Genomic DNA, 13,727 nt, shown 5'->3' with positions numbered 1-13,727 from the left:
CCAGGCCGTCCAGGGAGATTCCCACATGGTGTGGCAGACCTCTTCTGTCATGCCCGCTGCTCTCCTCAGCAGTGTATTTTGGTCCTTCTGCCTGTTCTGCTCCCTGCTCTGTCTCTGGTGAATTCTCTCACCCTCCTGCGCCTCTGGCTTGTACCCCAGTGCTTGTATATGTAAATAAATCTTTAAAAAAATTGTAATTTAACTATCAGGAACAAAATATACATTATCTAAGTGTGCAAAGATACATCAATAATCAGCAAAAAAGGCTAAATCACAATATATCTCTCTGTCTGGATTCCAGCTTTTAACCCTCTGCATACATGTCACACAAATGACGTGTGTGATGTCATTTCTCATTCCTCTGTCCAGGAGTTATCAGTCATTACTGTTGTATCATACACCAGTAAGCACATTTACAAAGTGCTTTCACATACTTTAATTCCAAATAATTAATGTATATCGGAGATTATATGATATATAAGGTGAATATACCCTTCATCTCAGAAATGTGAAAACACTCAGGACAAAGATATAATGACCAATGAGGTCCTTTAGTTCTCTGAAGGTGGATGCCAGATGCACCCTTCCTTTGGCAGAGAGCTTAGTTAGGATTAGACACACACACACACACAAACACACAATGAGGAGGAATCCGCACTGACTCTCTCAAGCAGGGGTGCAGGACAGCAAGGCTACTCAGGGACCATGAACTGGCTGAGGGCTCTGCTTATCTGGGTTCAAGGTCACCGAGAGGACAGTATCTGAACCTCTCGTGGAAGCCTGGCTCCCCACTCACATGGGCTGTGTGAGCCTCACTGAGAAACAGAGGAAACAAGCAGGAACCAGCTGGATCAACTGGATCCTTGAATGGGTGGAGGTGGTGGTGGGGTGATTTGTGAAGAAGGTGCTGGATCCCAGGCCTGGAGTGATCAGGCCGTGTTCTCCAGTGTGTGAGGGGCATGCAAGGGCTCCTGTTCTTAGACTTACACTTGTCCTGCCCTAGACAGCAGTGAAGTGGGGTCTCCATCACACAAACACTGGCTTGGGAATGATAATAAAAATCCTCACCACTTCTGACACCAATCATGAGCCAGGTGAGATGCTGGATAGACAGTTTGCATTGGCTCATTTATTCCTCAGAACAGCAAGTATGTGGGAGAGGTTACCCTCCTTTCCCTGGGAGGGTCAAAGTGTCAGAGAGCAAACATAAGGGCCAGACTGTGAGTGGTCCCCACTGGAACCTGAGCAGGCACTGAGCTCCCATCCATTAGTATGTGACACCTGCCCAGTGGGGGAGCCCCGAGTGGTCCTTCCTCTCAGTGCAGAGCATGACCCTTGTGAAGGGCCACTAAAGTGTCAGTGAGGATGGCACGTGAGCCCCAAGACATGGACGGTGCCCCACAGAAACACTGCCTGTAATGAAAACATCAAAACACAACCGCACACACCATCCTTGGAGTGACAGGCATATGCCAGTTTTGTTATAAACAAAAAGCAACATCAAGCTACCCCTTGACTCTGTGACAACTTCATCCTTCCTCTACTGCTCATGGATAAATGCAGGAACCCCTGCGCTAGAGTGGGCAGCACATCTTCTCTCTGTACACTCTGCAGTCTCTGTACTTACCTGTAGGAGTAGCCAGATGAACACGCGTGAGTTATGCAGCAGGGAGGGCAGGTGTTTGAGATTAAAGGACTGGTTAAGAGTTTGCTGGAAGGGATCATGCTCAGCGAAATAAGCCAAAAAGAAAAAGAAAAATACCGGATGGTCTCACTCATAGCAGGAATCTAGAAAACTTAAATAAGGGACCAGGAAAATGAATAACTATAAGAAAGTGAAAATCAAAATCAACAAAAAACTATGAACCAGAGACACTTTTACGGGAGCGGGGGCGGGAGGGGAGGTATTGGGGTCAGAATGGGGGGCTGCAATTGTATGGGGAATATAACAATAAAATTTATAAAAAAAAAAAAAAATAAAATAAAAAAAAAAAAAAAAAAAAAAAGAGTTTGCGGATCACACCCAGAAGTGGTCTCCACTTGCCTAATGCGGACCCAGCTGATGCTTGAGTTCTGGACCAAGGTGGAAAAGAATTCGTTGTGTCATTTACCCCTCTCTCTGTCTCTTGTGTTCCTCTCTCTGTGTCTACCCCTGTCTTTTTGAATCTCCATCTCTCAGTCTCTCTCTCTATAAATATGTATGTACATACAAAATTCTGACAGGAACATATTTTTATATACATTACTAGCAAAACCCATTATGTACCCATAGAAAGAAACATTTTTTTCCTCTTTGAATTCACAGCATGGTCTGACCTGCCATTCTTGCTCAGTCAATGACCCTCTAATCAGCGTGTGTCCTCAGCTTCTGTTGTGGGCACCAGGCAAAAAGCATGAAGCAAATCCCTGTGTGCCTATGACCTCCTGACTTTCTGTGTCTGCCATTGAACTTCAGAGCAATAGCCAGGAGGATGCTATTTTATAAACCATGAGAGGACAAAGAAATAGTCCCTAAACTCTTGGTGGAAAAATGCCAGAAAAATCTAATTGCCCGATATTCCTGTAAGACCTTGGGGAGGAGCCTGTGCAGAGGCCAAAAGGACACTGGGAGCCACCTGGGAGGGTGTCTCTGGTGCAGGGGCACTCTGGGTTGCCCATAGATCCAGATGCGAAGCAGGATGACTTAATCATCTTCCAATGCCCATGTGGCCAATGCCCTGGTCAGACAGCATGGGAGGCTGGGCTCTGCCTGACATTCATTGTTGCACTGAACATGTCAAGTAACTTATCTCAAGCTTGTTTCTTAAGTTGTTTTAACCTTGTTTTACTTTAAAGGGCAGATAATGACAGTATAGTCACTATGAAGTTTTTATTAAAGTTATGTGAGATCATTCCTGTTAAGAACACATTAGTGCTAATTCTTTATGTATATTCCAAGGAAGGAGAAGTAAATATATGATCATTGATGTTGATATAGTATTGATATGAATGAATGACTCAGTTAGTTGATTTATAATTTGCAAGTCAGTTGTCGTTCCATATGCAAACAATAGGTTAGAAGAGAGAAAAATGAAGAAAATTATTTCATTCACAATTACACAGAGAGAATAGAATTCCTAAGGTTAAACTTAAGAAAGGAGGTGAAGGATCCACACAATGAAAACTATAAGGCATTATAAAGAGAATTATGGATTGGGGCACAGCAGATCTCTCTTGCCTCACCTGCTGTTGCTCTTAGCAGTGTGTTTTAATAAATCTGCCTGTTTTCCACTCTGTCTCTGATGAATTCTTTCACCCCTGCGCATTTGGCATATACCCGATTCTCCCCCACCATAAAAAGATGATATTGATTGGAAGAATTTACATTACTAACATAGACATACTCCCCAGAGAAGTATATGGATTGAATACAATCCTGGTGGTAGTTATAGTTAAAAACATATATTTGTAGAGATTTGAACAGATAATCCCTAAAACAAATGCAATAATGTAAACCAATATAAATAAACAGCATATAAATAAATCCAAAATCATTAAAGACTTGGATATAAGACCCCAAACCATAAAATAGAAAGAAGACACCAGAGATGATACATTTCATCACATCGTCCATGCAGACATCTACAGGGAATTGACCCCTACAACAAGGGAAAATACAACAAAAATAAATAATTAGAACTAAAGGAAATTAAAAACATTTGTACAGTAAAAGAAAATACCAGCATATTAAAAAGACAGTCTACTAGTTGTGTACACATTACACAACTAATAAGGGATCTTAGGTATGATATACAGGAACCCATTGGACTTGACAACGAAAACCCCAAACAGGGCCTCCAGGTGACGCAGTGGTTGAGCGCCCTGCTGTGAAGCTGGCTGCAGCCTCTGCAGTGCGGGTTCGATTCCTGGCTGACCAGGGAGATTCCCACATGGCGTGGCCGAACTCTCCTTGCTCACCTGCTGCTCGCCTCAGCAGTGTTATCGGTCTGTCTGCCTGCTCTGCTTCCAGCTCTGTCTCTGGTGAATCCTCTGACCCTCCCATGCCTCTGACCTGTACCCCAGTTCTTGTATAATTAAATAAATCTCTCTCTCTATATATATATATATACACACACACACACACAACACACACACACACACACATATAAAAAACCAAAACAAACCACTACAAAATGGGCATATGATTGTAATAGATACTTCTACAAAGAAAATATACAGTTGGTCAATGGTTATATGGCAAAAAGCATAACTTCACTTCTAATAAAGGAAAAGCAAATCAAAACCACAATGAGATATCACCTCACTCTTGTGAGAATGGTCATATTTATTTATTTATTTTAAAGTACTTTTGAAAAAATAATTATTTATTTATTTATTCATTCATTCATTTATTTATTTATTTATACAAGCACTGGGTACAGTCAGAAGCACAGGAGGGTGAGAGAATTCACCAGAGCCAGAGCGGGGAGCAGAGCAGGCAGAAGGACCGAAGTACACTGCTGAGGGGAGCAGCGGGTGGCAGGAGAGGTCTGTGTGCCATGTGGGACCCTCCTCCCGTGGCCGGGGAGTGCCAGGGAACGATCCGGCTCTACAGAGGCTCCGGGCAGCTTCGCAACCCAGCGCTCAACCACTGCGCCACCGGGGAGGCCGAGAATTGTCATATTTAAAAGAACAGAAGCAAAAAATGTTGAGGATATGGGAAAAAAAAAGAACTTATCCATGGTCAGAATGCAAGTTGGTGCAGCCTGTACAGAAATGGTATGAAGCTTATTCAGAAAATACAAAAAATGAAAATCCTGTATGATCATTGCACATCTCCATCAGGCATTTACCCCAGATATGAAATCTCTAATACAAAAAGACTTATGCACCCGTATACTCATACTGGTGCTGTTCATAAGTGCCCAGTCACGGAGCCAACCTAAGTGCCATTGACAAATGGGTAAAGAAATTGTAGAATACATGTGTTCAGTGGAATACTACACACTGCAATGTGGATGGCCTCAAGGTGGTGATGGTAAGTGAAATAAGTCATAAAATGAAAGGCAGATACTGGGTGGTTTACTTACCAATGGAATATAAATAACCAAACAGCATATACTGACAAAATACAGCAAATAAAATCATCTTGAACTAAGGGAAATAAACATTATTTGTTATCAGAGAGAACAAGGTGGTATGAGCAATGAGTAGGGGGAAGGGTTGGGCATTGGCATGGGTGGTTTGGTGGATGGTGCTGGAATATGGGCACGTGTGAAAGAGTAAATATATACATCCACAATTTTAATAACTTTTAAATTAAAGAGTATTGTCACAGATGTTCCATAGTGTAAGTGTTCCCATTACAGCTGACTGCAATCTACCAACATGTCATCCTAGAGTTGGGAAGAGCTGTGAACAATCAACTTGAAGATAGGCAAACTGGTCACCCCCCACCAAATAAATCCAGTCCACTGGGTGCAGATCATGAAGCTAGATCTGTGACTTCATAACATACAGAAAAAACACACACATGAACAGTGACATACCTCCAAAGTAGAAGGCCACACACATTTGCAATGGTGTGAAACATTTTTAAAAGATTTTGCACATAACTTGCAAGAGATGATTAAAAAGGAGAACAATGCAATGAGGATAAGCAATATTTAACAAACCAAGTTACCAAATCTGACCTAGTTGATGCATTAACATCTATGGCAGCAGAATGCATGTTCTTTTCAAGTTACATGGAGTTATCTACCCTCTCACAAAATTTAGTAGATACATCTCATGGCATTCGTGACCAAATCAGATGATTTACAGGTTGTCACTTGAAGAAGGAAAACTTATTGACAAATGTCTCCAAGGCCTGTTTTATATCTCTATTCCTCAGGCTGTAGATTAAGGGGTTCAGCATGGGGGTGACGACGGTGTACATCACAGAGGCGATCGTGTCTTTGTATCTGGAGGTGGATGATGAGGAGAAGTAAACTCCTGCAGCGGTCCCATAGTATAAAGACACAACAAGAAGGTGGGAGCCACAAGTAGAGAAGGCTTTAAAGAGACTTTTAGTGGAGGGGACCCTCAGGACAGTCCTCCCTATACGGACATAGGAGCTGAGGATGCCACCCAAACACAAGGTAAAGAGCAATCCTGCCTCAGAGAAGATCACCAACTCATTGAGGGACACGTCTGAGCAGCTCATCTTTAGGAGTGCGGAGAGGTCACAGAAGAAGTTGGGGATGGTATTGTCACCACAGAAGGAGACTTGGATCAAGAGCAGAGTGTGCAACAGAGAGTGGATGAGGCAAACAAACCAGGATCCCGCTACTAAGGAGACACACAGCTCCTGCCTCATGATGGTGGTGTAGTGGAGGGGCTGACAGATGGCCACGTACCTGTCAAAGGCCATCACTGAAAGAAGGAAACTGTCAAGAGTGGCAAAGAACAAAAAGAAATACATCTGAGAAATACATCCTCTGTAGGAGATGGACAGTTGCTGTGCCTGCATATTCCACAGCATCTTGGGGACAGTGACAGATGAGAAGGAAACATCAGAGAAGGCCAAGTGGCTGAGGAAGAAGTACATTGGGGTGTGGAGGCGCGAGTCCAGCCTGATGAGCAGGATGATGAGCAGGTTCCCCAGCAGGGTGGTCAGGTACATGCCCAGGAACAGGGTGAGGAACAGAACCTGCTGCCCTGGACGGATTGGGAGCCCCAGGAGGAGGAACTCGGACACGCTGCTCTGGTTCTCCCACTTCATGTTGCTCATGTCTCTGCCAGGGAAGAAGGAAAGGAGAGGTAGGAAGTCTAGAATTATCCTCACTGACTTGGCAATACCCTTTTTACATGAAGGCATATGAAGGCATTTTTTAACCATGATCTGTTTCTTGCTCACACCTGTGGATGTGTGGATCCGTCTGTCACAGTGGGCTTGATGGTTGTAAGACTTCACGATACCCTACAAAGTTTCCTTCCATGAACCAGAGGGCAATTTTCTCTATACCACAAATATGTCTTGAAGAGCTGCCTTGGCCCAGGCTCCCCGTAAAGCACTGAGTTCATAACAGCAAGCAGAAAATGCAGCCTCTGCCTTCAAGGAGTTTCCATCTTTCTGTCATTGCAGGTCACATGACAGTAACTGGCACACATGGCAAGGTCATGAGATGGGCAGCAGGAGAGAATCCACAACTTCCTCCTAAAGAGACCTACACAATCTAAACTGGAAATTAATAGCTAGTGATTTCTCACAAGCTAGAGTGAAATTGGCAGGATGTAACTGATCAGAGATATTGCTATTCTCTGTCAACAAAAGTCCATCCAGGATCCTAACATAACTAAAATAATAATATTGAAATATTTGTCTTTTACCTACAGCATGCCAGACTCTACACCCATGGTTCCATATGCACTTTCTACGTAAATCCTTAGACATAGCCATAACACAGCAACAGTATAAATCCTATTTGAGGGCCTCCCCGATGGTGCAGCGGGTTGAGCGCAGAGCTGTAAGCTGTCCACAGCCTCTGCAGTGCGGGTTCGATTCCCGGCCAGCCAGGGAGATTCCCACATGGTGCGTCAGACCTCTCCTGTCATGTCCGCTGTTCTCCTCAGCAGTGTATGTCGGTCCTTCTGCCTGTACTGCTCCCTGCTCTGTCTCTGGTGAATTCTCTCATACTCCTGTGACTCTGGCTTGTACCACAGTGCTTGTGTAAATAAATAAATCTTTAAAAAATCATATTTTAGCTATGAGGAACAAAATAAATTTTTTCTATATGTGCAAAGATACATCAATAATCATGAGAAAAGGCTAAATCATAATATATCTCTCTGGGCAGTTTCCAGCTTTTAACCCTCTGCATACATGTCACACCCCCAGTTGTTAGAATAAGGCGACATGTTCTGTGATGTCGTTTATCATTCCTTTGTCTGAGAGTTATCAGTCATTTCTGGTGCATCGTACACCAGTAAGCACATTTACAAAGTGCTTTCACATACTTTAATTCCAAATCATTATATCGGAGATTATATGATATATAAGGTAATTATACCTTCATCTCAGAAATGTGAAAAGACACAGGAAAAGATATAATGACCAATGAGGTCTCCTAGTTCTCTGATGGTGGATTCCAGATGCACCCTTCCTTTGGCAGAGAGCTTAGTTAGGATTAGACACACACACACACACACACACAAACACACACTGAGGAGGGATCCTCACTGACTCTCTCAAGCAGGGAGCAGGACAGCAAGGCCTCCTCAGGGACCATTAACTTGCGAGGGCTCTGCTTATCTGGGTTCAAGGCCACCGAGAGGACAGTGTCTGGACCCCCATGTGGAGGTCTGGCTGTCCACTGACTTGTGCTGTCACCTCACTGAGAAACAGAGGAAACAAGTAGGAACCAGATGGATCAACTGGGTCCTTGATTTGGTGGAGGTGGTTGGGGAGTGATTTGCGAGGAAGATGCTGGGTCTAGGGCCTGGTGTGATCAGGCCGTGTTCTCCAGTGTGTGAGCAGCTGCAAGGGCCCCTGTTCTTAGACTTACACTTGTCCTGCCCAGACAGCAGTGAAGTGGGGTCTCCATCACACAGACACTGGCTTGGGGAATCATAATAAAAATCCTCACCATTTCTAAGCACCAATCATGAGCCAGGCGAGATGCTGTATAGACAGTTTGCATTGGCTCATTTATTCCTCAGAACAGCAAGTATGTGGGAGAGGTTACCCTCCTTTCCCTGGGAGGGTCTCAATGTCAGAGAGCAAACATAAGAGCAGGCACTGAGCTCCCATCCATTAGTATGTGACACCTGCCCAGTGGGGGAGCCCCATGTGGACCTTCCTCTCAGTGCAGAGCATGACCCTTGTGAAGGACCACTAAAGTGTCAGTGATGATGGCACGTGGGCCCAAAGCCGTGGATGGTGCCCCACAGAAACACTGCCTGTAATGAAAACATCAAAACACAACCGCACACACTATCCTTGGAGTGACAGGCATATGCCAGTTTTGTTATAAACAAAAAGCAACATCATTCAAAAAAGATAAACACATGCAATTTGCAGCAACATGGATGGCGCTGGAAGGGATCATGCTCAGCGAAAAAAGCCAGAAAGAAAAAGAAAAATACCGGATGGTCACACTCTTAGCAGGAATCTAGAAAACTTAAAAACGGACCAGGAAAACGAAAAACTATAAGAAAGTGAAAACCGAAATCAAGAAAAAACTATGAACCAGAGACACTCTATGGGGGGTAGGGGGTGGGAGGGGAGGGATTGGGTTCAAAATAAGGGGGTTGCAATTGTATGGGGAATATAAAAATAAAATTTATTATAAAAAAAAAGCAACATCACAGCTACCACTTGACTCTGTAACAACTTCAACCTCCTTCTTCTACTGCTCATGGATAAATGCAGGAACACTGCGCCAGAGTGGGCAGCACATCTTCTCTCTGTACACTCTGCAGTCTCTTTACTTACCTGTAGGAGTAGCCAGATGAACATGCGGGAGTTATGCAGCAGGGAGGGCAGGTGTTTGAGATCAAAGGACTGATTAAGAGACTGCAGTTCACACCAGCAGTGGTCCCCACATGCCTAATGGGCACCTAGTTGATGCTTGAGCTCTGGGCCAAGAAGGAAAAGAATTCGTTATGTCATTTACCCTTCTCTGTCTATTGTGTCCCTCTCTCTGTCTCTACCTCGTCTTTTTCAATCTCATCTCTCAGTCTATGTATGTATAAATATGTATGTACATGCAAAATTCTGGCAGGAGACATATTTTTACCTACATTACAAGCAAAGACCCATCAGGAATCAATAGGAAGAAACATATTTTTTTCCTCGTCGAATTCACAACATAGTCTGACCTGCCATTCTTGCTAAGTCAATGACCGTCTAATCAGCGTCTGTGTCCTCAGCTTCTGTTGTGGACACCAGGCAAAAAGCACACAGTAAATCTCTGCGAGCCTATGACCTCCTGACTCTGTGTCTGCCCTTGGACTTCAGAGCAATAGCCAGGAGGATGCTATTTTATAAACCATGAGAGAACAAAGAAACAGTGCCTAAACTCTTGGTGGAAAAATGCCCGTAGTCTAATTGCCCACAATTCCTGTCAGACCTTGGGGAGGAGCCTGTGCAGAGGCCAAAGGGACACTGGGAGCCACCTGGGAGGGTGTCTTGTGTGCAGGGGCACTCTGGGTTACCCATAGATCCAGCTAGGAGGCAGGATGACTTAAACATCTTCCAACGCCCATGTGGCCAATGCCCTGGTCACACAGCACTGGATGCTGGGCTGTCTGTCATTCATTGTTGCACTGAACATGTCAAGTAACTTATCTCAAGCTGGTTTCTTAAGTTGTTTTCACCTTGTTTTACTTTAAAGGGCAGATAATGACTATAGTCAGTATGAAGTTTTTATTAAAGTTATATGAGATCATTCCTGTTAAGAACACATTAGTGCTAATTCTTTATGTATATTCCAAGAAAGGAGAAGTAAATATATGATCATTGATGTTGATATAATATTGATATGAATGAATGATTCAGTTAGTTGATTTATAATTTTAAAGTCAGTTGCCGTTCCTTATGCAAACAATAGGTTAGAAGACAGAAAAATGAAGAAAATCATCTCATTCACAATTACACAGAGAGAACAGAATTCCTAAGGTTAAACTTAAGAAAGGAGGTGAAGGATCCACACAATGAAAACTATAAGGCATTATTAAGAGAGTTATGGATTGGGGCACAGCAGATCTCTCCTGCCTCACCAGCTGTTGCTCTTAGCAGTGTGTGTCAATAAATCTGCCTGTTCAATTTTCCTCTCTGTCTCTGATGAATTCTTTCACCCTGTACTTTTGGTATACACCTGATTCTTCCTCACCAAAAAAAGAAGATATTGACTGGAAGAATTAACATTACTAACATAGACATACTACCCAAAGAAATATATAGATTGAATTCAATCCTGGTGGTAGGTTTGGTGTGAAAACATTTATTTTTAGAGATTTGAAATGATAACCCCTCAACCAAATGTGATAATGTAAACAAATGTAAATAATGCAAACCAATGTAAATAAACAGCATATAAATGAATTAAAAATCAATTAAAGACTTGGATATAAGACCCCAAAACATAAAATACAAAGACACCAGAGTGGGTTTAGCACTGTGCTATGAAGCTGTCCGCAGCCTTTGCAGCTCGGGTTGGATTCCTGGCCGGCTGGGGAGAGTCCCTCGTGGCGAGGCAGACCTTTCCTGCCTCGCCCACTGTTCCCCTCAGCAGTATTATTGATACATCTGCCTGTTCTGCTCCCTGCTCTGTCTCTGGCGAATCCTCTCACCCTCCTAAGTCTCTGAACCGTACCCGAGTTCTTGCATAATTAAATAAATATGTATACATATATATTTATATATATATGTACATGAACCCAAAACAACCCTACTACAACATGGGCAAAAGATTGCAATAGATACTTCTCAAAGAAACTATGTAGTTGGTCAATTGATGTATGGGAAAAAAAGCTAGTCTTCACTCTAGTAAAGGAAATGCAAATCAAAACCACAATGAGAAATGATGCAGTCTTGTGAGAAAGGCCATATTTAAAAGAACGGAAGCAAAAAACAGTGAGGATATGGAAAAATAAAAAAGAACTCATCCATGGTCAGAATGCAAGTTGGTGCAGCCTCTACGAAAGCCTCCATACGAAATGGTATGGAGCTTTCTTCAGAAAATACAAACAATGAAAATCCCATATGATCATAGCACATCTCCATCAGGCATTTACACTAGATATGAAATCTCTAATACAAAAAGACTTATGCACCCGTATACTCATAGCAGTGCTGTTCGTAAGTGCTCAGTCATGGAACCAACCTAAGTGCCCATTGACAGACAAATAGGTAAAGAAATTGTAGAATACATGTGCTTGGTGGAATATGACACACTGCAAGGTGGATGGCCTTAAGGTGGTGATGGTAAGTGAAATAAGCCATAAGATGAAAGGCGATACTAGGTGGTTTTACTTATTTCTGGAATATAGAAACTGAAAAGCATTAACTGGTAAAATACAGCAGAAAAAATCTTTGAACTAAGGGAAAATAGTTAACTCATAATCAGAGAGAACATGGGTGTCAATGGGTGGAGGGGCTAGGGCAAATATGGGTGGTTTGGTGGATGGTGGTAGAATATGGGCACATGTGGAGGGGTAAAATTATGTATCACAATTACATAATATTTTTAAATTAAAAGGGCTCTATCACAGTATTTCCCAATTCCATAGTGTAAGTATTCCCATTATAGCTGACTTCAATCTACCAGCATGTTACTGTAGAGTTGGGAGGAGCTGTAAACCATCAACTTGAGGATGAGGCAAATGGCTCAGCCCCTCACCACATAACAGCAGTCCCTGGGAGCAGATCATGAAGCTAGATCTGTGTCTTCATAACATAACAGACAGAATACAGATGAGACACTGACATATCTCAAATGGAAAGTAACCCACATTTGCAATTGTGTGAAATATTTTTATAAGATTTTGCACATAACTTGTAAGAGATTAAAAAAAAAGCAGAAAAAAGTAATGAGGATAAAGTTAATTTAACAAACCAAGTTACCAAATTTGACCTAGTCGACACATTAACATCATTGACAGGAGAAGGCATGTTCTTTCCAAGTTACATGGAGTTATCAACCCTCTCACATAATCTTAGGAGACACATCTCACGGTGTTCGTGACTAAAATCAGATGATTTACAGGTCATCATTTGAAGGTAATCTTATTGACAAATGTCTCAAAGGCCTGCTTTATATCCCTATTCCTCAGGCTGTAGATGAAGGGGTTCAGCATGGGGGTGACGACCATGTACATCACAGAGGCGATAATTTCTTTGTCTCTGGAGGTGGATGATGATGAGAAATAAACTCCTGCAGCGGCCCCATAGTATAAAGACACAACGAGAAGGTGGGATCCACAGGTAGAGAAGGTTTTAAAGACCCTTTTAGTGGAGGGGACCCTCAGGACAGTAGTCGCTACACGGACATAGGAGCCCAGGATGCTACCCAAACACAGGGAACAGACCAATCCTGCTTCTGTGAAGATGACCAACTCATTGAGGGATACGTCTGAGCAGCTCATCTTCAGGAGTGCAGGGAGGTCACAGAAGAAGTGGGGGATGGTAATGTCAGCACAGAAGGAGACTTGGATCAAGAGCAGAGTGTGCAACAGAGAGTGGATGAGGCAAACAAACCAGGATCCCGCTACTAAGGAGACACACAGCTCCTGCCTCATGATGGTGGTGTAGTGGAGGGGCTGACAGATGGCCACGTACCTGTCATAGGCCATCACTGCAAGAAGAAAACTGTCAAGAGTGGCAAAGAACAATAAGAAATACATCTGGGAAATACATCCTCTATAGGAGATGGACAGTTGCTGAGTGTGCATGGTCGTGAGCATCTTAGGGACAGTGACAGATGAGAAGCAGACATCAGTGAAGGCCAAGTGGCTGAGGAAGAAGTACATGGGGGTGTGGAGGCGCGAGTCCAACCTGATGAGTAGGATGATGAGCAGGTTCCCCAGCACCGTGGTCAGGTACATGCCCAGGAACAGGGCAAAGAACAGGCCCCGCTGCTCTGGACGGATGGGGAGCCCCAGGAGGAGGAACTCAGACACGCTGCTGTGGTTCTCCCACCTCATACTCTTCATGTCTCTGCCCAGGATGAAGGAAAGAAGGTGAGGTAGGAAGCCTAGAATTATCT

At 43.3% G+C, this 13,727-nt stretch overlaps 2 protein-coding genes across 2 annotated transcripts; both read right to left on the bottom strand.

The window, feature by feature from the left end:
* Positions 1-5,806: 5,806 nt before the first annotated feature.
* LOC311173237 (olfactory receptor 1J4-like) lies at positions 5,807-6,742 on the bottom strand (the record flags this gene model as incomplete). The annotated part of the gene is made up of 1 exon (XM_084237086.1): positions 5,807-6,742. One exon carries the CDS (start codon positions 6,740-6,742, stop codon positions 5,807-5,809), a length of 936 nt encoding a protein of 311 aa, XP_084093212.1.
* A 5,990-nt stretch (positions 6,743-12,732) lies between these two features.
* Positions 12,733-13,674, bottom strand: LOC311172807 (olfactory receptor 1J4-like; the record flags this gene model as incomplete). Its single annotated transcript, XM_084236335.1, has 1 exon — positions 12,733-13,674. The coding sequence occupies one exon, from the start codon at positions 13,672-13,674 to the stop codon at positions 12,733-12,735; it is 942 nt and encodes a 313-aa protein (XP_084092461.1).
* Between the last annotated feature and the right edge of the window lie 53 nt (positions 13,675-13,727).

Source organism: Talpa europaea (genome assembly GCF_964194135.1).
Source record: "Talpa europaea genome assembly, chromosome: 7".
NCBI lineage: Eukaryota > Metazoa > Chordata > Mammalia > Eulipotyphla > Talpidae > Talpa > Talpa europaea.
Note: the sequence above shows the minus strand (reverse complement) of the source record. Positions and strands in the feature narration are given on the sequence as shown.